This window comes from Aquarana catesbeiana, linkage group LG10 (genome assembly GCF_042186555.1).
Source record: "Aquarana catesbeiana isolate 2022-GZ linkage group LG10, ASM4218655v1, whole genome shotgun sequence".
NCBI lineage: Eukaryota > Metazoa > Chordata > Amphibia > Anura > Ranidae > Aquarana > Aquarana catesbeiana.
In genome coordinates, this window is record NC_133333.1 from 201181985 (window position 1) to 201206133 (window position 24149).

The 24149-nt window shown below is 41.2% G+C and overlaps 1 protein-coding gene across 1 annotated transcript; it reads left to right on the top strand.

The window, feature by feature from the left end:
• On the top strand, nt 1-23827 carry LOC141110102 (5-hydroxytryptamine receptor 3A-like). Its single transcript, XM_073601318.1, has 6 exons — nt 1-120; nt 2597-2641; nt 5400-5509; nt 10790-10959; nt 16565-16722; nt 23288-23827. The coding sequence occupies exons 1-6, from the start codon at nt 1-3 to the stop codon at nt 23600-23602; spliced, it is 918 nt and encodes a 305-aa protein (XP_073457419.1). The 3' UTR covers nt 23603-23827.
• Nucleotides 23828-24149: the final 322 nt, after the last annotated feature.

Consider the following 24149-nt stretch of genomic DNA (forward strand, 5'->3'; position numbering starts at 1 on the left):
ATGGTGGAACTTTCACAACATTTGATGAATGGGTACAACAAGGGCGTAAGACCTGTGAAAAACTGGAGAAAGCCTATTACAGTGTATATAAAGATTTCCATATATGCCATTCTTGGAGTGGTAAGCTCTTTATTTATTTATTTATTTTTTTTGATTGACAAGCCCTTAAAGTCTGGTCTGCATAGTTTGTAAATGATAACTGGTCTGGCAGAAAAAAATATTAGCTATGCTACAAGTATGTTTTTAATGATACATGTACAGCTAAATCATTTTATAACCAATACTTTATTTTATATATACAAATTTTGGTGATCTGATTAGTAGAAAAGGCAGTCAAATAAAAACTGAAGCAATTTAGGGCAATAAATAAAATACATATGTAAACTACTGTCACTCAGGAAACACTAAAACTGTGGGGTTGAGTTACTAAAACTAAAGAGAGCAAAATCTGGTGCAGCTGTGCATGGTAGCCAATCAGCTTCCAGTTTTTTTTCTTTTTGTCAAAGCTTAATTGAACAAGCTAGTTAGAAGCTGATTGGCTACCATGTACAGCTGCATCAGACTTTGCACTCCCTAGTTTTAGCAAATCAATCCCTGTGCATATTTAAAAATGCCAAAGACAGATATATTGGAATTCTCACATGATTTCTAAGTGGGTCTGCAGCATGATTCTCTGATGTGCAATCTAACTCCTATTTTATGTGTTCATCTTCAATTAGGATACTAGCAACAACAGTAATTAGAATAGCAGGGCAGCCAGTGCATAAGGTGAATGCCAAAAAGAAAATTAAAGTTAATCAATTGGCTGAAATGTATATTTTTTATTGTGTATTTATTGAGTTTTTCCAAAGCAATACAAAGGAAAAAATTAACAACAAAATATATAACAAATGACATGGGCATTCCAAGTTAGGTAATATGAGGATATAGAGTGCTAATGGAACATGAGGACAAAGCAATGCCATAGATTTTACAGAGGTGGACACCAGTAGAGCAGGCATTGTTCGTATAAATAAGATATCACATAAACCTATCACAGTTCGTAGGTTAGGCCACATAGAGGCTTCTCAGTATGATAACATCAAAAGAATACATCAAGGGAAAGAAAATGGGGGGGGGGGGCATGGTGTGAAAATAAAGGAGGCTCAATATTATCCCAAAGGTGTTCCATTCTATGTATATATACAATAGCCTGTAATAATTGGGAGAACGTGGGAGGGGAAACACACCAAGAAATTGGTTGCATTAATTTTTTTTTAGCTGCTAAACGGGTTATACCCTCAGGTTGGTATAACCCATTTAGCAGTTAAAAAAAATAAATGCAACCAATTTCTTGGTGTGTTTGGAGATGCCAGAGATAGGTAGTCCTAATAGATAGTGGACTGGGTCTAGGGGGAGATTTACCCCAAGGAGGCTTTGAAGAAGGGACTGGATTAAAGTACAAAAAGGTTGGATAATAGGACAGTCTCAAAAGATATGATAGTGTGCATCCACGTCTTGATGGCATCTCCAGCACAGCAGAGAAACCACAGGGTTGTATCTGTGAAGAACCTCTGGAGTTCTATACCGAAGAGTAAAACGTATAAGTTGTCTCTCTCTGCTCCATGCATCTCCAGTCCTTAGAAACAGAGTCCCATATTTTCTGCCATTGTGGGAGAGAAATGGGTTGTTGGGGGATTTGAGCCCATTTTTTTCATGTAGGAGTGGAAGGAGTCAGTAAGTGGGATAGCATCATGAAGGATTTTATAAATGGATGATTTAAGGTGAGTTTGATGAGGACCTTGGGCACATAAGAGTTCAAATGCAGTGGGTTTGTCCAGGGTTAAAGACGACGATTTCGAGGAGAAATAATGCTTAAATTGAAGAAATTAGTAAAAAAAAGTTGCTTAGGGACCTGCTATTGAAATGTATTTTATTTTGGCACTAGATTATTATACTATGAATTAAAAAAAAAATCAATGACTGTGAAAAAAGTGATGTTGTCACTGAGAATTATATGACCTGAATTACCCCCCCCCCCCCCGTTACTCTATCAATTAAGTTACCATATGCTTCCTTTGTGCATAATTTTAATCAGGCATCATTTTCAGATTTCAACCACTTTCAATCAGTTTTTGATGGCAAAACAGGACCAAATGGATGAATATAACCTACTACCAACTGTAAATCTATCAACAATGTTGGTGGTAGGTTGCTTTATTTCATTTTTGGTCATTTTGCAATTGAAATCAGGTTGAAAGTGGTTAAAACTGTGTTGTCAATAATAGGCTGTTTGTTAGGGCAAAGATCGCAAAGTTACAGGGGAGCCATCTCACCTCAGGCTCTGTAACAACCATTAGTAGTGCCTAAAAAGTGTAGTAGTAGTGTAAATAAGGTGTTGACAAGGTTTTTCCACTGTGTCCCCATACCACCAATGAGCTGATCCCAGATGTTGCAGGTATCTAGTCATTTTCTGGAAATACATGAACTTTTCACTGGTTTAAGTGCTGAGTAGGACTATAATCTTGATATTCTTCATTCATCTGAGGTTCAGATTTGGAATGAGCCAATTTCTGAGAACTGTATTTAATGCAAACACATGTATTTATTTTTTCAGGATGAGATAAACCAGCTGTTGAAATCTTACATTTGGTACAACCAGGTAATATTTTCGGCACTTAAACATATGTTAGTTTCATCATTTATATCTCTGCATAGAAAGAAATTGTAGGTGTCCATTAACACAGAATGATTGTAAAGGTGTATGCAGACATTATAAAAGGCAGTCTACAACAGTCATGCATGCCTTCAGGAGTAAAAAGTCTAAATTCTGTAATATTCCCCAAAATAAGGCAGTAATGGGATTGTCTGCACGTCTTTCCCTTCTCCCTGTCATAAAGGATCATGCAACCTAATCATTCCTATTTAGGGCCGTAGGTGAACCAACAGTTACAAATTCTTGTCTGATTGAAGGGCAACTAAATGAATATGGGGGTTGGAAGACCTAAATTATGAGGAACGACTACAAGCGCTAAATGTATTCTCCCTGGAGAAGAGACGTTTGAGATGAGATATGATAGCAATATAAATATATCTCAACGGTCATCCCATCATAAGTATGAAACTTTTCAGTCCCAGGGAGTGTCAGGGAGGAAGACACAGGGCCACATGATGAGACTGGAGGAGAAGCGGTTTAACCTTAAACTGCGTAGGGTTTTTCACTGTCAGGGCCGTAAGGATATGTAACTCTCTTCCACAATCGGTAGTGTCGGCAGGAAGTATGGATAGTTTTAAAAGACTCTTGGACTAGTATCTTAGCAAAAACAATATACATATCGAATAGATGTATAAAATTTCAACCTAATTATAAACTTCTGTTGATTGGGCTTGTTAGAACATTTTTCTCAACCAGTTACTGTAGCCGCTGCTGTTATGGCTGATCCTCCCCTAATTATGAAAATTTGAGCTCCCTGGTTGTCATGATATCCAATGGCTTTTGTATGTTTTGGGTTACTGACCTGGAACTAGTATACAGATCAGCAGCTGTGAATTTCCTGATATTAATACCTGACCCTGGAAGTGACTCACAAAACCAGGCAACTAGCGATTAAGAAAGAATTAGAAATGGTGGCCTACATTTTTCTCGCAGTACACATTTTTTTAAAGTTTCTATCAGGTATTTAAATATTTACAGTCCCCACAGTTGAAGACAGAATACTCACCTCTATGGTGGTCTGTCTATATTACTCCCCCTCTGTACCAGCTCTGAAATCCTCTTCCATATTTAAAAGTCTTGGATGCCTATGTCCATCATCATGTGTGAAAGTAAACAATACCACGCTGTCACCTAAATACAAGACAACAGCCAGCACAGCAAATAACAATCGCAGGTGAAAAAATAATATATAAATGTGCAGCGCTAAATAAGAATGGTCATAATGAATAGGACCATATTCAGACAAAAGATTAATGTTAAACACTCTAAACAATAAACATGTGAAAACATCAATGAGTGTATAAAATAAAGTCCACACTGTAAAAGTGAATAAGTGAAAATAATCCATGGATAAAAGATTGAGCTGTGATTTTGATCCAGGTAGATGAATATCAACTTCCAGACTTCAATGAGAAAACAAATGTGAAGAGAAGCCACCACCAACATAAGAGAGGCTTACCAGAGCTAATGGACTCAACAAGGCATACGCCAAATGAGTCGTCAAGACTTGTGGTGACAACGCACCAGTACACAGGGACATCCACGTCTGGGGATGTTGACACAGGAAGATGATGTTCACACTGTCCCTCAGGGAACTCACAGCAAGGAGGGAAACTCAGAGGTAGGTAGATCAAACCTTTTCATATGCTCACAGGATGCAACCATAAATGAAATACAAATTCCACAGAGTGTGAATCCACATTACAAGGAAATGTATTTAAATTTTGAGGAACTCTCACATTTGAGCAGATAAAAAAGCGCTTGTAAAAAGACTGAAGGTTAATGCAATGGAATCAGCAGGCTTGTTCCAATGTGAGTGTTCCTCAGATTTGAAATAAATTTCCTTGTTATGCGGATTCACACTATGTGGAATTTTTATTTCATTTATGGTTACATCCTTTGGGCATATGAAAAGGATTTGATCTACCTACCTCTAAGTTTCCCTCCTTGCTGTGAGTTCCCTGAGGGACACTGTGAATATCATTTTCCTGTGTCAACATCCCCAGACGTGGATGTCCCTGTGTACTGGTGCGTTGTCACCACAATCTTGACGACTCATTTGGTGTATGCCTTGTTGAGTCCATTAGCTCTGGTAAGCTTCTCTTATGTTGGTGGTGGCTTCTCCCATTATCTTCTCTTCACATTTGTTTTCTTATTGAAGTCTGGCAGTTGATATTCATCTACCTGGATCAACATCACTCACATCTCAGTCTTTTATCCGTGGATTATTTTCACTTATTCACTATCACAGTGTGGACTTTATTTTATACACTCATTGATGTTTTCACATGTTTATTATTTAGAGTGTTTAACATTAATCTTTTGTCTGTGTAAAGTCCTATTCATTATGACCATTCTTATTTAGTGCTGCACATTTATATATAATATGTCCATCATCATAAACAAGTTCTTTTCTCTGACACCTACATCACAATATGACTCTACAGCGATGTAAAGTTAAGAGAAAAGAATAACACTTCATGGCAGGGGGCCTTTCCCAGAAGTGTCAATTGCTGAATAGGTTTTCAGAGGCTGCTGTGTTGGAATAAAGGGTAGGTAGGGGACATGGGCCACTGGAAAGGTACAGTAAGCATATCCTGTCTTCAACTGCAGGGACCTGACAGTTTTAAATCCTAAGGTATTTGATGGGGTTTCTTTTAATAAGGGCATGTGTCTGCTGTCAAAATAAACTTTTTTTTTGTAGTCTTGGGTGGATGAGTTTCTTCAGTGGGATCCAACCAAGTTTGACAACTTGACTCGTATTTCCATTCCAACACAATCAATATGGCTTCCAGACATTATGATTGAAGAAGCGTAAGTATGATTACTTAACTTTTGTAATGTGCGGGCATAGTGTTTAAAAAAGAAATGAGTATAATGATAATGTTATGTATTAACATAAGTAAATTAATACATAGGTGTTGATTTACTAAACCTGGAGAGTGCAAAATCTGGTGCAGCTCTGCATACAAACCAATCAGCTTCCAGGTTTTATTGTCAAAGCTTAAAGTGGATGCAACCCCATTCATGAAATTTGACCTGGGCATATCTATCTGTAGTGTTTACTTATATCTCCAAAGCCCTAAGTCCAGTGTCTTACTGCTGCTCCGTTCTTCTGTTATCAGCATGAGATGAAACCAGCCTGAAATTTGTGTCGGGTGTGATAAACTCACCTGGGACAAAGGCTTTAGGAGGGGACTGAATGCCAGCCTCTTGCCTACTGACTATGGCTTTAAGGGAAAACTATTTTTTGTGAGGCGTATGCCTGGGGACCCTTGGAGTAATGTTACTTTGGATTCAAGTTCATGTCTCCCAAAAACACAAAGACTCTGGGATCCATGTTAAGGGCCCATATGCCACATTTCCAGCAAGGACTGCTCCATACTGTGGGACTCATAGCAGATGCTGATTAGGTATGGGCGAACGGTTCGACCAGAGCATAAGTTTGGGCCTAACTTTGGTTGTTCGGGTATTCTGAACAATATGCGGTGTTCGGGGCAAATTCGAAAGCCGATGGAACACCGTCTATAGGACACTAACATGAAAAATCAAAAGTGCTCATTTTAAAGGCTTATATGCAAGTTATTGTCATAAAAAGTGTTTGGGGACCTGGGTCCTGCCCCAGGGGACATGTATCAATGCAAAAAAATGTTTAAAAAACTGACATTTTTCAGGAGCAGTGATTATTTTAATGCTTAAAGTGAAATAATAAAAATGAAATATTCCTTTAAATATCGTGCCTGGGGGGTGTCTATAGTATGCCTGTAAAGTGTTCAATCACGGCTGATCACAGTGTGAACAGGAAGAGCCAGCGATCGGCTTTTCCTCACTGTCAGACACGAGTAGAGGAGAGCCGATCGGCTGCTTCTCTGACAGGGGGGGTCTGTGGTGATCGATTATCAGTGCAGCCCCCCAAGGATGCCCACACTGGACCACCAAGGATGCCACTAGGACCACCAGGAATGTCACTACCAGGTATGCTACCCTAGACCACCAGGGATGCCAATCAGTGCCCACAATGGATGCCAATCAGTGCCCACAATGGATGCCAATCAGTGCCCACAATGGGCGTCACTGATTGGCAGGCATTATTGTTTGGCACTGATTGGCATCCATCAGTAACATACATTACAGTACATCAGTGCCCATCCATGCCCATCCATGCCACCTATCAGTGCCTATCTGTGCCACTGATCAGTGCCCATCTGTGCCGCCTATCAGCGCCCATCCATGCCGCCTATCAGTGCCCATCCGTGCTGCCTATCAGTGCCCATCCCTGCTGCCTATCAGTGCCCATCCGTGCTGCATATCAGTGCCACCTATCAGTGCCGCCTATCAGTGCCCCCTCAGTGCCGCATATTAGTGCCGCATATTAGTGCCCATCAATGCCACCTCATCAGTGCCACCTCATTGGTGCCACCTCATCGATGCCCATCAGTGCCAACTTATCAGTGCCCATCAGTGCAGCCCCATTAGTGCTCATCAGTGAAGGAGAAAACGTACTTATTTACAAAGTTTTGTTACTGAAACAAAAAAAACATTTCTTTTTTTAAATTTTCGGTATTTTTTTATTTGTTTAAAAATCCCAGAGGTGATCAAATGTCACCAAAAGAAAGCTCTATTTGTGGAAACAAAATGATAAAAATTTAGTTTGTGTACAGTGTAGGATGACCATGCAATTGTCATGCAAATTGCGACAGCTCTGAAAGCTGAAAATTGGTCTGGGCAGGAAGGTGTATAAGTGCCCTGTATTGAAGTGGTTAAGGGGAACCCCTTACCAAATTTTTTTTTTTTTTAATGCGTAGGGGTCCCCCTAAAATCCATACCAGGCCCTTCAGGTCTGGAATGGAAATTAAGGAGAACCCTGCTCCAAATAAAAAAAAATGGCGTAGGGGTCCCCCCCAAAATCTATACCAGACTCTTATCCGAGCACGCAACCTGGCAGGCCACAGGAAAAGAGGGCAGGACGAGAGCGTGCCCCCCTTCTGAACCATACCAGGCCACATTCCCTCAACATAGGGAGGGTGCTTTGGGGTCTCCTGTCTCCATATTATCCTCCACTCCCCCCTAGAGATGTCTCGTGGTCCCGTGCCCGCCCTGACTGCTGCCTGCTTGGTCGCCCCCCGCTGGACTGTCTACCACGGCCCCCGGTTGGAGATGTGTTCCGGTGTCTTTTGGCGCCCTGTTATCGCACCGTGGACTGATGGGCTTCAACCGGTAGGTACGCACTTCGGTGCTAATTGGGGTTCTACCCTACCCCCTTATACCTCTTCAATGATGACTGATTATTCCTCATATTATTCCCATTTTAGACTATCACGTGCATGCTCCTGACGAGTGGCGTTATCAGCCACGAAACGCATAGAGCTATCTGATGCCGTGTTTTAATTTACTTATACCTAGATCTTCAAGCTACTATACAATTTGTACCTCTACAAGCTTAGTGAGGCCCTAGGTCCTGCAGGCATTATCTCGCAACCATATTTGTATCTAACTTTGTCCATGTTGAACTTTGAATTTTTTTATGATATTTATCATGACATTGTATCATCAATTTAATCACTTTATTATTATGTATAAACTTTTTATTCTTGACATCAATGATCCCAATTTGAGATATTTGTGTTATCATTTACGGGTACTTGTGCTATTGTATTTACCAACTATTTGATATCAACATTATATGTATGGTCATAAGTGTGTATATAAATAAAATTCCCTTGTTCAGCTCAACCACCTTTTCGCTACTATGTGCTTCACTCAAAGTCCCACTTCCTTTGCTCCCCTTTCCTCGATTTACTCCCAGCAGATCTGCACCCTCCTCATAATGCCTGTAAATTTGTAGGTTAGATTTGGTGTACTATTTCATAAACAAACCCCCTTAATAGGTTTTTAATGGTATTAAAATCCATAAAGCTGTTCAGTGACCCTAAAGCTGAACTCTGGGATGAAATCTAATCTTGCAGTGGGCCCACCGCACTGCAACGTTTAAATGCTCGTTTAATCTTGGGGTGCAGGGATAATGTTGATTACTCTTACTATCGCATGCTCCAAGCCCCAGGTTGTAGGTGGTCTCTCGGCATCATCATGTGCAGCTCATGGCTATTAACCCTGCATTGTACATGAGAAGGGGAGCAGACGACCACAGATCACAGCACATTAAAGAGGTGGCAGCTGAAGTTTAAATTTAAATGGGTATTACTGTACCTACTGTACCTACTTTCCTATACAGTAAGGGATACAATATTGCATGCATAGTCCTAAGTTGTTCAGTTGTACTACTTTACAAACTTAATTTAATACAAGAACATTTTAAATGAATAATGTAACAATTTACCGAGCCATTTTAACAATATTATCCGATGAATAAAATATTACTGGAAACACCCAATCTGCAACTATATACAAAGATGGATCATCCTTTCCTCAACTCCCAGGTTTTACTAGAGGCTAAAATGATGCATTCCAGTAGAAGCTGTACTTCTTCTGGTAAAGTTTAGTATCTTATGTGACCATAATAGTAGTTTTTTTTATGAGCACCATTGGAGGTAAATAGTTGGATATCAATCCACCATGTAAATACCAGTGAAATTGACTTCTGATTATTCTTTACAAGGAGTGATGAGAGTTTGGAAGTCTTTCTTGTTACTCCACAAATGAGTTTTAATTTGTTTAAACTCAAAATTCCTTTTCATGGATATCAGATCCAAAAAAATAAAACTATCTTGAACAGTTTGGGAGCCTTGGCATTATTCTGTGGAGCTGGCCAAAGTGCTGAAGATGCAGTGATCAGACATAGGAATTAAAAAACCTTCCTGATGAAATGTTGCTACAATGCTAGTAAGCCCTAGTTATAATAAATCTATTCTTAAACCATCTAAAATATTGGAATGCCCTTTATGTATACATGCAACTCAGTTAAAATCAATATACCAAACATATAACAATGGAACCAATATCTGCAATCAATCATATATAAATCAATCATCTTATGTGCAAATAATGGTGGGTACACATGTAACAAAAAGTGCTGTACTTGCGGTGTTTAATTTATCTTTACCTAAAGACCCTCATCAAAAGTGCTTTGTATAAATAAACACCATCAGTTGAGCCTTTTAATCATACACTGAATGCAATGTAACTTCATGGCAACTTCAGTGAAAGCCTGGGTAATCTTCCTGTAATGTCGGATCCAAATCACATTAATTAAGATGAGGATCTAACTTGGAGGCAACTTCCATTAAAGTCTATGGGCACAAGTCGGATAGAAGTCACCTTGAAGTAGTACAGGAACCTTCAGTAGTGCTAACTAAGACAGCTCTCATTGACTAAAATGGGATTTCACATGTCACGCGATTTGGAGTCTCACAAGTCAGATCCTAAGTCGCGGCAGTATGAACCGAGCCTAAATGTTGTACCTTCATTAAATGTAACCATATTGCTACACTTATGCCTCATTTCCACTGAGCAGATTGGTTCGGGTCGGTACAGTTTGAATGGCCTAGAATGGTCCGGCTATTCTGGTGAGCGTTTCCACTGCAAGTGGGACCACAAGGGGCTATACAGGGTTTAGTAGAAATGTCTCAGCATAGCACAGAGGGTTCTCTGTCAGCCAATCAGTGGAATGTATCGTAGCTCCGCCCTAACCGAATCGTTCCATTTTCTATGGCCCCACATCTGAAGCAGGACCCTGAATGGAGCGGTACGGTTCGGTTGTATGGGCCAATTTCATAATGGAAACACCCAAAAAAGCGTACCGTACCGAACTGATCCGCTCAGTGGAAACGAGGCATTAGAGACACCTCTCTTCTCTTTTATACTCAGTTGTGATGTGACGCTACCCATTTTGCAAGACCTTGCTCCTTTATCAAGTTAAAATTTATAAAAAATACTTTGCCCGCCTTGTAAAACACTCGCAGACCAAGTTACTTGCAATTCAAGGTTTTACTGTAACATCATTTTGCAAACAATTCATGTGTAAACATTTGGCTGCTGATTTCATGCTAGACTTCTATACGGTGCTACCATTATACCTGTTTACATTTTAAGAAACATGCTTGATCCATTTGTATTTTAAATATTCTCTATTTTCAGAGTGAGCTCTAAAGATTCTCCAGATGTCCCTTACGTGTATGTAAATTACCATGGTAGGGTAATCAACAACATTCCTATACACATTACAACAGCCTGCAAGCTTGATGTTTACTATTTTCCGTTTGATGCTGTAAATTGTTCCATGTCGTTCAGCAGTTGGTTACACACAGGTAAGTTTGCATTCAACTGTCATGCAGAATTTTCCCCTGATTATGTCTAATGCCCCGTACACACGGTCGGACATTGATCGGACATTCCGACAACAAAATCCATGGATTTTTTCTGACGGATGTTGGCTCAAACTTGTCTTGCATACACGCGGTCACACAAAGTTGTCGGAAAATCCAATCGTTCTGAACGTGGTGACGTACGTCGGGTCTATAAACGGGGCAGTACCCAATGGCTTTCGTCTCTTGATTTATTCTGAGCATGCGTGGCACTTTGTGCATCGGATTTGTGTACACACGATCGGAATTTCCAACAACGGATTTTGTTGTCAGAAAATTTTATAGCCTGCTCTCAAACTTTGTGTGTTGGAAATTCCGATGGAAAATGCATGATGGAGCCTACACACGGTCGGATTTTCCGACAACAAGGTCCTATCACACATTTTCCATTGGAAAATCCGACCAAGTGTACAGGGCATTAGACCTCTAAGTTGCATACAACCACTGAACTACAGAGTTACCAGTTACAGTACCAGAGTGTTAGCGGTTTTTATTCAAGGGGTGGGGTCCTAGGAAAAAAAGCAGACCTTCTATTTTCATGCCAGGTCTTATTTACTGTAAGTTCGAATTACAAATGACATTTTCTTACCCTACAGATCTTGGCTTACAAATTAGCCATCTGTTGGGAATTGGATTAATTACTTTATGAAATTCAAAGTATACTATATACAGTATCTCCCAAAAGTGAGTACATCCCTCACATTTTTGTAAATATTTTATTATATCTTTTCATGTGACAACACTGAAGAAATGACACTTGGCCACAATGTAAAGTAGTGAGTGTATAACTTGTATAACAGTGTAATATTGCTGTCCCCTCAAAATAACTCAACACACAGCCATTAATGTCTAAACCGCTGGCAAGAAAAGTGAGTACACTACTAAGTGAAAATGTCCAAATTGGGCCCAAAGGGTCAATAGTTTGTGTGCACACCATTATTTTCCAGCACTGCCTTAACCCTCTTGGGCATGGAGTTCACCAGAGCTCCACAGGTTGTCACTAGGGTTCTCTTCCACTCCTCCATGATGACATCACGGAGCTGGTGGATGTTAGAGACCTTGCGCTCCTCCACTTTCCATTTTAGGATGCCCCACAGATGCTCAATAAGGTTTATGTCTGGAGACATGCTTGGCCAGTTCATCACCTTTACCCTCAGATTCTTTAGCAAGGCAATGCTAATCTTGGAGGTGTGTTTGAGGTCGTTATCATGTTGGAATACTGCCTTGTGGCCCAGTATCTGAAGGAAGGGGATCATGCTCTTCTTCAGTATGTCACAGTACATGTTGGCATTCATGGTTCCCTCAATGAACTGTAGCTCCCCAGTGCCGGTGGCACTCATGTATCCCTAGACCATTACACTCCCACCCCCATGCTTGACTATAGGCAAGACACACTTGTCTTTGTACTCCTCACCTGATTGCAGCCACACACGCTTGACACCATCTGAACCAAATAAGTTTATCTTGGTCTCATCAAACCACAGGACTTGGTTCCAGTAATCCAAGTCCTTAATCTGCTTGTCTTCAGCAAAACTGTTTGCAGGCTTTCTTGTGCATCATCTTTAGAAGAGACTTCCTTCTGGGACGACAGCCATGCAGATCAATTTGGTTCAGTGTGCGGTGTATGGTCTGAGCACTGACAGGCTGATCCCCCACCCCTTCAACCTCCTCAGCAATGCTGGCAGCGCTCATACATCTATTTCCCCAAAACAATCAATATAACTCTGAGCACGTGCACTCAACCTCTTTGATCGACCATGGCGGGGCCTGTTCTGAGTGGAACCTGTCCTGTTAAATCCCTTTCTTGGCCACCATGCTGCAGCTCAGTTTCAGGGTCTTGGCAATCTTCTTATAGCCTAGGCCATCTTTATGTAGAGCAACAATTCTTTTTTTCAGATCCTTAGAGAGTTCTTTGCCATGGGGTGCCATGTTGAACTTCCAGTGACCAGTATGAGAGAGTGAGAGCGATAACACCAAATTTAACACACCTGCTCCCCATTCACACCTGAAACCTTGTAACATTAACAAGTCACATGACACCAGGAAGGAAAAATTGATAATTGGGCTCAATTTGGACATTTTCACTTAGGAGGTACTCACTTTTGTTGTCAGCGGTTTAGACATTAATGGTTGTGTGTTGAGTTATTTTGTGAGGACAGCAAATTTACACTGTTATACAAGCTGTACACTCACTATTTTACATTGTAGCAAAGTGTCATTTCTTCAGTGTTGTCACATGAAAAGTTATAATAAATTATTTACAAAAAATGTGAGGGGTGTACCCACTTTTGTGAGATACTGTGTGCAGCTGCCCCTTTGTCTAAGTTTATGCTTTCCTCCTTATTACTAGAAAGTAAATATATTTCTTAACTTCATAAATCTATGCTGGCTACCACTCATGACATGTTTTCTAGCAGTTACTCATATATGTGGTCCACTATCGAACCCTAAAATATCTTCCTACAATGCAAAATGAACTTACAGATCTGTAGTTCAGTGTTTCTCAACCTTTTTTCAGCTAAGGCACCCTTTAAAATTATGAACAGCCTTGTGGCACCCTATTCTAAAATTTAAAAACTATTCTAATAGTATTACATAATGCAGCAACATCCACACATAGGGCACCCAATGTTAGAGGTGATTTATTCTTCCAAAGCAAATACACTTGTAGCAATGTGGACTACAATTATAAATTACAGTGATCACCCGGTATTTCTATGCATCGCATGTCCCTCTAATGCCCAGTGTTATCAACTGACATCATGTTTGTGAGCCAAACTAAAGGGGTTGTGGGATGAGTAGTTTCCCAGACTGATAATTCCTTCACATGACTCTGCACCTGGACTACATATCCCAGGAATCTTTGCTACCATCAGAGGGATTTTTGGGAGGAGCTATAAAAGAAGCCAAAGCTCCACCCTGCGGTCTCTTCCTCCTGGGCCTGATGCAAGACGGACCGCTCCGTGCGTGGAGAGAGAGGTCGCGGCCTACCACGCGGTGTACCACATTCCAACCCAGATGAGTGGGGCCTAGCACTGCTTGCTGTTCATCAGACATCCATTCAGCACCACTTCGGTCGCCTGCCAACCTGTGTTCTGAGCTTCACATCGGGAGATCGATACGGCAGATCCACTGCATGCGTGTCACTACAGGTACTGCTGTCTGGAGGGCATTAAATCGCCTGGTAGTTGGCGAGAGGGCAATCACCCACCTTTACAAATCATTTTCTCACAGTTTCACTGGGACACTTTGCACACACATCTTTACCTTGGGAATACTTTACTGAACCTATCTTGAACACTGTGCATAGACACTTTTAGCTTCTACCATTAACCGCTTGCCGACCAGCGCACGCCGATTTACGTCAGCAGAATGGCACTGGTAGGCAAAAGGGCGTACAGGTACGTCCCCTTTGAGAAGTGGCGTTGCGAGCGCGTGCACGCCGCCGTGGTCTCCGTGACCGTGACTGTGGGTCCCACGGACTCGATGTCCACAGGGTGCCCGAGTTGCGTGCCACGGAGAGGTAGAATGGGGAGATGCTTTTGTAAACAAAGCATTTCCCCGTTCTGCCTAGTGACAGGACAGAGATCACTGCTCTGTCATTGAGAGCAGTGATCGCTGTTGTGTCACTTGTAGCCCAGCCCCCCCACAGTTAAAATCACTCCCTAGGACACACTTAACCCCTTCACTGCCCCATTAGTGGTTAACCCCTTCACTGCCAGTGTCATTTACACAGTAATCAATGGCTATTTTTATCTCTGATCACTGTATAAATGACTATGCCCCGAAATAGTGTCAAAAGTGTCCGATCTGTCCGCCATAATGTTGCAGTCCTGATAAAAATCGCAGATCGCTGCCATTACTAATAAAAAAAAAAAATTAAAATAAAAATGCCATAAAACTATCCCCTATTTTGTAGATGCTATAAATTTTGCGCAAACCAATCAATATACGCTTATTGCGATTTTTTTTACCAAAAATATGTAGAAGAATACATATCGGCCTAAACTGAGGAAAAAAAAATTTTTATATATTTTTGGGGGATATTTATTATAGCAAAAAGTAAAAAAAAAAGAGTTTTTTTCAAAGTTGTCGATCTTTTTTTGTTTATAGCGCAAAAAATAAAAACTGCAGAGGCGATCATATACCAACAAAAGAACGCTCTATTTGTGGGAAAAAAGGACATCAATTTTGTTTGGATACAACGTCGCACGAGCGCACAATTGTCAGTTAAAATGCCACAAAAAGTGCTCTGGTCAGGAAGGGGGTAAAATCCTCCGGGGCTGAAGTGGTTAAGAAACTTTATTGCTTGCTATTACACCTTATTGGATACAATTATTGAGCTGTCATTATTGCTACAAGGATCCTTATACTATTGCCATTAAGTCTGACCTCTCATTAGGGTTAAAGTTTTATAGGCTGGCCAAGGTTTCCCCTTTAGAAATTTGTCAGTATAACCATTTAACTTTGTTTATCCTGTCAGGTGCAAGCAGAACTCCACTATACACGTGTATATAATAGACTGTTTTACCTGCAAATATCTTGGCTTGTGTTATTCGGAGGAATTCCTTTGCTGAGTTGGCACTGTTGCCCAAAACTCAGCAGATCTTTTACCTCCTCTTTGTCACAATATCTTATTTGAAATGTTCTAGTAAACATTATCAGAACATAAACGCACAGAGTTGTCTGACTTATTGCTTTAAGGTGGTACAAAGATGTCTGAACCCAGAGTGTCAGGTGGGTTGGAATGTTCATCAGGTCATGCAGTGCAGATGAGCAGGTAAATCCAAGCAGCCCCTTAGGGGGCAGTGCTACACACTGTTGCACACTGGTACTGACTAGTATTCCTATTGTTTCTCTTGTTTCCATCAGTCAGCTAATGTGACCACAATGCTGAGGGAGAGGGGCAGAGGAGGGTCAAACAAGGATGCTGTGGAGGCAACAGATATTCTTCTTATCAACTGATGACATCATTGATTGTTAGGATGCCAGTGTCTAGAAAGCCATAATGGTGCATAATGAAACCACATGGCTTTGTGTAACTAAAAGGCAGGCTTCATTCACCTGCTGGCTTGTATACAATTTTTGATACATTTTTAGGCATTTTGCCAAGCTACCCTTGAAGAAACCTCAAAGCACCCCGGTTGAAAAAGGATGCTGTAGTTAACAGGTGAAGACAGTGATCCCTTTTTTAATATGAGCACCACTTTTCCTCTCCAACTCCATTGGTAAAGATAAAAAAAGCCTCTAAACATTTTTTAAATAGAAGTAGCTGAGCTCAACTTTTTGAGGATATGTGGGCATAAGCCATCTAGTCCAGGTGCTTTATTTCCTTTATTTTGTCTAACTGTTTTTGAATCACATCTGTTTGAGCCATTATGATGCATTTGAAGTTGTCTTCATACCACCCCTATTTTGTCTATCAGCTCCATTGAGTTAAAGATGTTTAACAATGTCATTCTTTGTCTCCATCGATCAACATCGAGTTGTTAACTCTTTCCCATTATACAGTCGGAAATAGTATTAGTAATTTAAAATTATCTTACAGCTCAGGATATAAACATATCTTTTGCAAGAATGCCACATGAGTCTCATAACATTATAAACACACATGTAACTGAAGGAGAGTGGGACCTTCTCGAGGTGGTGCGGAACTACAAAGAATCCAATGAGCCGGACAGGATATTTGGAGAGATAACATATAATGTAAGTTTATTATATTTTTTTCAACAATATAAAAGCAGCTTTATCAGTAACGTCATTGCAAGTATAGTGTTTATTCATGAACTACAGCTAAAGTTATTCTATTGGATATTTTTCTTTAAAGGGTAACTACTTTCGTGGGGAAAAAAATAGCAAAAAAAAATTTTTTTATAGCATATACAATTGCTACACAAGCCATATTGTAACTGAATGCTATTAAAAATGACATTTCCTATTCCATCTGTAGTGCAGTAATTTTCTGTAAAATTCAATGCAATATGGCAACCTCCATACTCCATTGCGTGTCTGATTCCCCCACGCTACTATGTGCTAACTCTATAAAATCCAATTATACATGTAAAAAGGCTTGCTTCTATACACAAAAAAGTTTTCCCACATATAACAAATTGTGAATAGTAAGAATAAGTGTAGTGCTAGCCCTCTGTAATAGTGATATAAGTTGTATAATAGTGTTATAATTGCAAAAAACGAATAATGGTATTAATTTGCAAAAAAAGGAACAAATACAACAATGGTGGAATCCCCCAATAACCAAAACTGCATGACTCAAAGCAAAGTGAAAATACCTATAATGGTAGCATAAACACATACAAGCTGTGACAATTATAATAGATACAAAAAAAGTCATGGTGACACCTCCTGACAATAAAACTGGGTGTATAAAGTACCATTACATTAAAACATTAAAAGTGAACAGTGTCCTTGTAATTAAATGCTCCCCTGTGTACACTCATTCTTAGTAGACAAACACCTTGTGTCCCTCCATCAGCCAATATATGCACTCACCTCACATTCAGATCTGGTAAAGGTCTAAAAAAGCCTTCCCCTTAGGGATATTTATCCAGTGGCAAGCAGCTTCTAGGGGATCTCAACTCTACTCCTGCCCTAGGGAGGCTTGCTTCTGATTGTGCAGTAATCTTCATGCAGGTAATGCTCAAAGGGTTAAAAAAGCCAACATAGTGCTGAACTGCATAAAATCAATGTTTTATTTAAAAACAATCAATAGTGCACTTGGGTAGAACAGTTGACACTTTATTGGGTGCATGGCTCCCTTAAAACTGATCTAGATATTTGCAGTGGCTTGGCTCAGTGAGATCAGGATAAACTTCCTGCTTCGGCATGATGATGTCACAAAACTCCACCAGACGTGTTTCATCACTAGTCACATGACTTTCACATGAGAAGACAGTGTTTTGCATTACACAAATTATATCACTACCTCAGAGGGCTAGTGCTACACTTATTCTTACTATTCACACTGTGTTCCGTACACCACTGGTGTACGGAACACCCCCAGAAATGTAATTTCCTGCTAGTGTGATTGGCTCTCTGGTTTTTCCAGAAGTCTGCACAGATACAAGTCAGATTTTGGGCAATAACAATTGTATTTTTGGTGAGATCCTCCCAAAGGGTTAATCACTTATAAAGGGTTGCAGACCCTGCAGACCACTGCAAGTGCATCAGCTGAATAATAATGAAAAATTCACTCCCATTTAGATTCACTCTACAGACAGCAAACAGTTTTTTCTTCAGAGGAGAAACAGGTAAAACAGGTCAAATCCTTGCAATGTAGATTGATGCACAGAGGGGATTATTTTTTGCCTCCCAAACAGCTGTGTAGGAGGCTTAAAACTGTGTGAGGAACAGCCAAACTCTGTTACTACAGTGAGGTTGTGGAAGACAGTTTCATGTCACAGGTCATATACAATGGTAAGACTGAGCACAACACCAAGACACAAAGCACAGTGGCGTCACTATTGGGGTGCAGACCGCACCTGGGTGACACCCGCCAGAGGGTTGACACCATTAACCAGGAAGTGATATCCAACCACGATGATATCAACCCCATATATGTGAACCCCAAACTAGCCTGCTCAGCGCTATGCAGGGCACTGTGGCAGGCTAGACAGGAGAGAGCCTGAGGGGGGGTGTTTGACACCATGTTTTACCGCACAAGGTGACACCAACCCTAGTGGTGCCACTGACAGGGGAGTTATACTGCATCAGCAAGGTCTCTCCCAAGCAAAGATTTTAAAGCAGACTAGGCTTTCAAGATGTGCTGTTCAAGCTCGTTTGAAGAAGTACAAAGATACGGGCAACGTTGAGGACCACAGACGCAAAGCCAAGTAAACGTAATGAAGCAGATGAAAAACACATCATGCTTACTTCCCTTTGACATCAGAAAATGTCCAGCAGTGCCATCAGGACAAAAACTAGCAGAAACCAGTGGGGCACGGGTATGCCCATCTACTGTCAGGAGAAGTCTGGCTACAAGTGGTCTTCATAGCAAAAAGCCATACCTCTGATTTGGAAACAAGGCTAAGTGACTCAACTATGTATGAAAAAATAAGAACTGGGTTGTAGAAAAATGGCAGCAGGTGCTCTGAACGGATGAATAAAAATGTGAAATATTTGGCTGTAGCAGGACACAGTTTGTACAACAATGAGTGTCTACAGGCAAAAGTGAAGTATGGTGGAGGTTCCATGCAAGTTTGGGGCTGCATTTCTGAAAATGGAGTTGGAGATTTGGTCAGGATCAATGGTGTCCTCAGTGCAGAGAAATACAGGCAGATACTTATCCATCCTGCCATACTTTCAGGGAGGTATGTGATTCTCACAAAATTTATTCTGCAGCAGGACTACGACCCCAAACATACAGCTAATGTCATTAAGAGCTACCTTCAACGTAAAGAAGAACAAGAAGTCCTGGAAGTGATGGTTTGGCCCTCACAGAACCCTGATCTCAACATCATTGAGTGTGTTTGGGATTACATGAAGAGACAGAATGATCTGAGGCAGCCTACATCCACAGAAGATCTGTGGTTAGTTCTCCAAGATGTTTGGAACAACCTACCTGCTGAGTTCCTTCAAAAACTGTGTTCAATTGTTTCTAGAAGAATTGATGCTGTTGTGAAGGTAAACAGTGGTCACACCAATTATTTATTCGATTTGGATCTCTCTTTTTTTCATTTAGTTTCCATTTTGTTAATTAATAAAGATAAACTATTAACACTTCTATTTCTGACAGCATTCTATATTTACAGCATTTTTTCCACATCTGCCTGAAACTTTTGCACAGCAGTGCATAGGTTACATGTTTTACCGTTTAGGATTAGAAAATCAGTTCAATAATTGTAATCCAATCATTGGCTAAATCTTGCCGCCTTAACCTCAGCAACATCTCCAGAATTCGCCCTTCCTAACTAACGACACAAAACAACTTATTTACTCCTTGGTTATTTCCCCCACCTAAACTACTGGCCTACCTTTACACATGCTACCCCCCCTTCAGTCTATCATGAATGCTGCTGCCAGACTAATACACCTTACTAACCGATCCATGACTGCTGCCACTCTCTGCCAATCTCTCCACTGGCTTCCCCTACCCCACCGTATAATACTCAAAATACTTACCACAACATACAAGGCCATCCACAACATCACCCCCAGCTACATCACTAATCTCTTCTGCAGATATCACCCAAATCATCCTCTCTGCTCCTCCCAGGACTTCCTGCTCTCTAGCTCCCTTGTTACCTCCTCCCATGCTTGGCTACAGGCAGGGGCATTGCTAGGTCTACAAAAGATCCGGGGCTAGAGCCCACAGCAGCGAAGTAATGAAAGTCATACGCTTGGGTGGGCATACACATGTATAGAATATAATATATAATATTGTTACATATCTGACTGCGGATTCCTCCTTACATCAGGGTCCCCAGAGAGCCTTCCTCATTACATCAGGGTCCCCAGAGAGCCCCCCATCCTTACATCAGGGTCCCCAGAGAGCCTCCCCTTACATCAGGGTCCCCAGAGAGCCCCAGGGCTCAGGAGTTGGCTACATAAAGAATGCAGAACTCAGCTGTACCCATCTATGCAGCCTCACCAGTGCCCAGTAATGCAGCCTCACCAGTGCCTAGCAATGCAGCCTCACCTGTGCCCAGCACTGGACCCCCCACTGTAGTGTCCTCTGTCTCCTGCACCCCACCCCACTGTAGTATCCTCTGTCCCCTGCACCCCACCCCACTGCAGTGTCCTCTGTCCCCTGTACCCCACCGTAGTGTCCTCTGTCCCCTGCACCCCAACACACAAACAGACACTGTGTAGGTAGAATTCTTATACCTTACACAGGTGTACAGCAAGCAGAGCATCTGAGATCGGCATCACAGGCCTGGATGGGGGCGGGAACTACTGAAGTTAACTTTTCACATTAACAGGCTGGTAATTGGTTGCTAGGATTGCAACCAATTACCTGCTGTTTAATGAAAAAAGTTAACTCCTGTGGTTCCCGCCCCCATCCAGCCCTTGCCTGGAACGCAAACATGACAGCGTGCGTTCCAGACGCAGGAGAAGGCTAGAAGAGACACTTTTGCTATGGTGGGATTTCCCACACATGGCGTTATAGATTCAACAATCTCCGACTGGTAAGATTGGCTATTATTGATGGTGCGCTGTGCCGTGGTTACATGGCCAGGGTGATCTATTTGTGGGAGGCCATTGTAGGTCTCTTACTAATTCTCAGCAAAATTGGACTTGATAAGGTTCAGTGTTCATACGCTTCTTACTGCGGAGCCTGTACAGTGATAATTCCCTGCCCGTCAGTTCTCAAATCTGCGGTACTAGTTGTGCATTTGTTTGTGATAAGGGCTGTGCCACCCGTTGTGGGCGTATCCTTGTGGCCTCGGAAGTGGGAGGGTCCTTTAGGTCCTTCTGAGACCTCCTTGTTTGATTGATTGAGGGTGCATATATCAATATATAAGGACTGCTGAAGGAGGTCACACTGCTGGGCTCTGAGGAAGAAGGTTATCCTTCGAAACCTGTCAGCCGGCAGTGGCCCATGTTATCTCCTCCGCGACCTCTGGAGTTCATTATTTGTCCTACACCTATTGCTGTCATTCGGAGACTATTTACATTGATTCCTATAGATGTTTGTGAGTAGTTTTCCTTTTATCTACTTTTAATAAAATACATCCAAAGGATAATGCACAAGGCTGGTGCGCCCTTGTTTTTCTTTTCTTTTTGACTATTAGGATATCCCTATCCTTGAGGGCAGCAAGGCCTGTGACATTCATCATCACGATATATAGACTGTCTGGTCATCCACTTGTGCGCAGGAATGTTTGTTTTCTGCTTCTCCAGAGCCTCTCCCATCCTCTGGAACTCCCTGTCCCAGTATGTCCGGTCAGCTCCTACCCTGTCCGCCTTTAGGCGATCCTTGAAAACTCGCTTATATAAGGAAACCTACCCTACCTCCACCTAAGAACTGTACTTGAGTTCCCTTCATCAGATAATCCCCTGCAGTCATTACCTTTTGTACTACCTCCCCCTCCCTTTAGATTGTAAGCTCCACGAGCAGGGACCTTCTGTATTTAACTGTATTGAAATTGTACTGTCCCACTTTTTATTGTAAAGCGCTGCGTAAACTGTTGGTACTACATAAATCCTGCATAATAATAATAATAATGTGCAGAGTCCTAGTCACAACACAATCCAGTGTTTGCAAACGGAGGTTCATTGCGGCGCACTGCATTACACAACCAATTCAAAATAAATGGGCTGTAATTCAGCTTAATGCACAATAAAATATAGGTCATGCTGTTTGTTTTTTACATCACAGTGCACCATGCACGTCATTTGTTGTGGTGTGTTTCTGTGTGCAGTAACAAAGCTGCGTTCTGGATGAGTTTAAAGCGCCATTCAAAAATGAAATGAAATCATATTAAATGGAACCTTAATGCACTAACGTGTGCATGGTGTGCTACCGCACATTGCAGTAACACACAGGGCAATGTGGTAGTGAGTCCTAATTCACACAACACAATATAGCCAGGGGCATCTTTCTACTACAATTGTACTTCTAGTTCAGCTTTACAGCTGTACAGCTTTACAGCTTTTTTGATCACCTGCCTTCTTATTGGACAGAGGTGATGATAATGTTGATTCATTGTTCAATGCGCAGGCTGGAAAGGAAGACATAACATTGTAAGAGGTAAGACTGGAGCAAGAAATAGAGGTAACATCTGCCTGGCAATGCAATGTGACAAGGGTGTGCCAATCACAGGCCTCATTGCACAGAGTAACAAACTCATTGGCAGCTAAAACAGTTGTTTATTTGCTATTAGCTAATGGGAGTGCTGAGCTATCACTTTAAACAGGCTGTTAGTAGGCTTCAGTGACTGAAAATTCCATGAAATCTGTTAGTAGCTTGCTTACTGCAAGTGACAGTCAGCAGCACAATTAGGATCTGCAATTAACATTCCAAACTGGAACAAAAAGGTGCTTTAAAGGAATCCAAGAAAGCAACTGGAAGTATGTTGAAAGCTTTGGAAATGCCCCGTTAAAGCTTGCTATTCCAATACAAGCTGCTACCCAAGTGTATAAGGCTTTAATCTTGCAAAATGCAATGCATAAACCCACCCAGTCTGCCTTATCCAATGCTGCATTTATGAGCTTTAGAATAAGCTATATGACATTAGCTATATAATATAGTTATATGAATAAGTTATATAAGATTACCAAAACTCAGATATGCGCAACTTTCTTTCAACAGATTATCCTCAAAAGAAAACCTATGTTCTATGTTGTGAATGTTATTTTTCCCAGTGCCATTCTTATGATCATGGACACAATTGGTTTCTTCATACCGCCTGAGAGTGGCGAGAGAATATCTTTCAAAATCACACTGCTTCTGGGTTACTCTGTCTTCCTTGTAATTGCTTCAGAGACATTACCAGCAGTTGGGGCACCGTTAATAGGTAAGGTCAAATATTTAGGATATTATACTGTATATATAAAAGAAAAAAAAACTGGAATAACATTTTTAAGGCATCATTGTTCCTCAAATCTGGGCCAAACATCAATGTGATGCTCCTCCTTTCTGCCAGGAATCTTTGTGGGTCATCCTGGGTCATAGGGCATGTTTTCTTAGCCATCCCAATCTGCAGTCTTGGGCTCTAGTCACCATTTTGCCCACAATTGCTGCTTAAAAACAAAAACAAATTAAATTATTAAAACTATTAACACAATATAAATCACCACTGAATAATGCACAAAGAATAAGCTGAATGATATAGAGAGTCCGGCAATATTCTCAGCAAGATCATGTGGTTGTGTTTAATATCCCCAAATTCACCTTCCTGTGCCACTTACAAGTGTTATTGGCCTTATTGGTGTTTTCTCCTGACACTGCAAATCCTGACACTGAACACACTTTATATGTTCCCAGTATGTCTCTGTTAACTGGCAAGAGGACATCCTAGTTTTATTGGCTTATTTCTGGTATGCTACATCCTCTAGAGCAGTGGTTCTCAACCTGGGGGTCGAATGACAATTTTCCAGGGGTCACCAAATCCTGGGCTGTTCCTGAATCCCGCACCGCTCTCCCAGCCTTTTTCGCGGCTGCCCAGCAGGGC

What these genes read in the sequence shown, in the direction of transcription:
- LOC141110102 (XM_073601318.1), top strand. Translation starts at nt 1, where the DNA reads ATGGTGGAACTTTCACAACATTTGATGAATGGGTACAACAAGGGCGTA. An exon ending in GACATTATGATTGAAGAAGC is followed by an intron (nt 5,510 to 10,789) that starts GTAAGTATGATT and finishes CTCTATTTTCAG; the next exon opens with AGTGAGCTCTAAAGATTCTC. An exon ending in TTGGAGAGATAACATATAAT is followed by an intron (nt 16,723 to 23,287) that starts GTAAGTTTATTA and finishes TTCTTTCAACAG; the next exon opens with ATTATCCTCAAAAGAAAACC.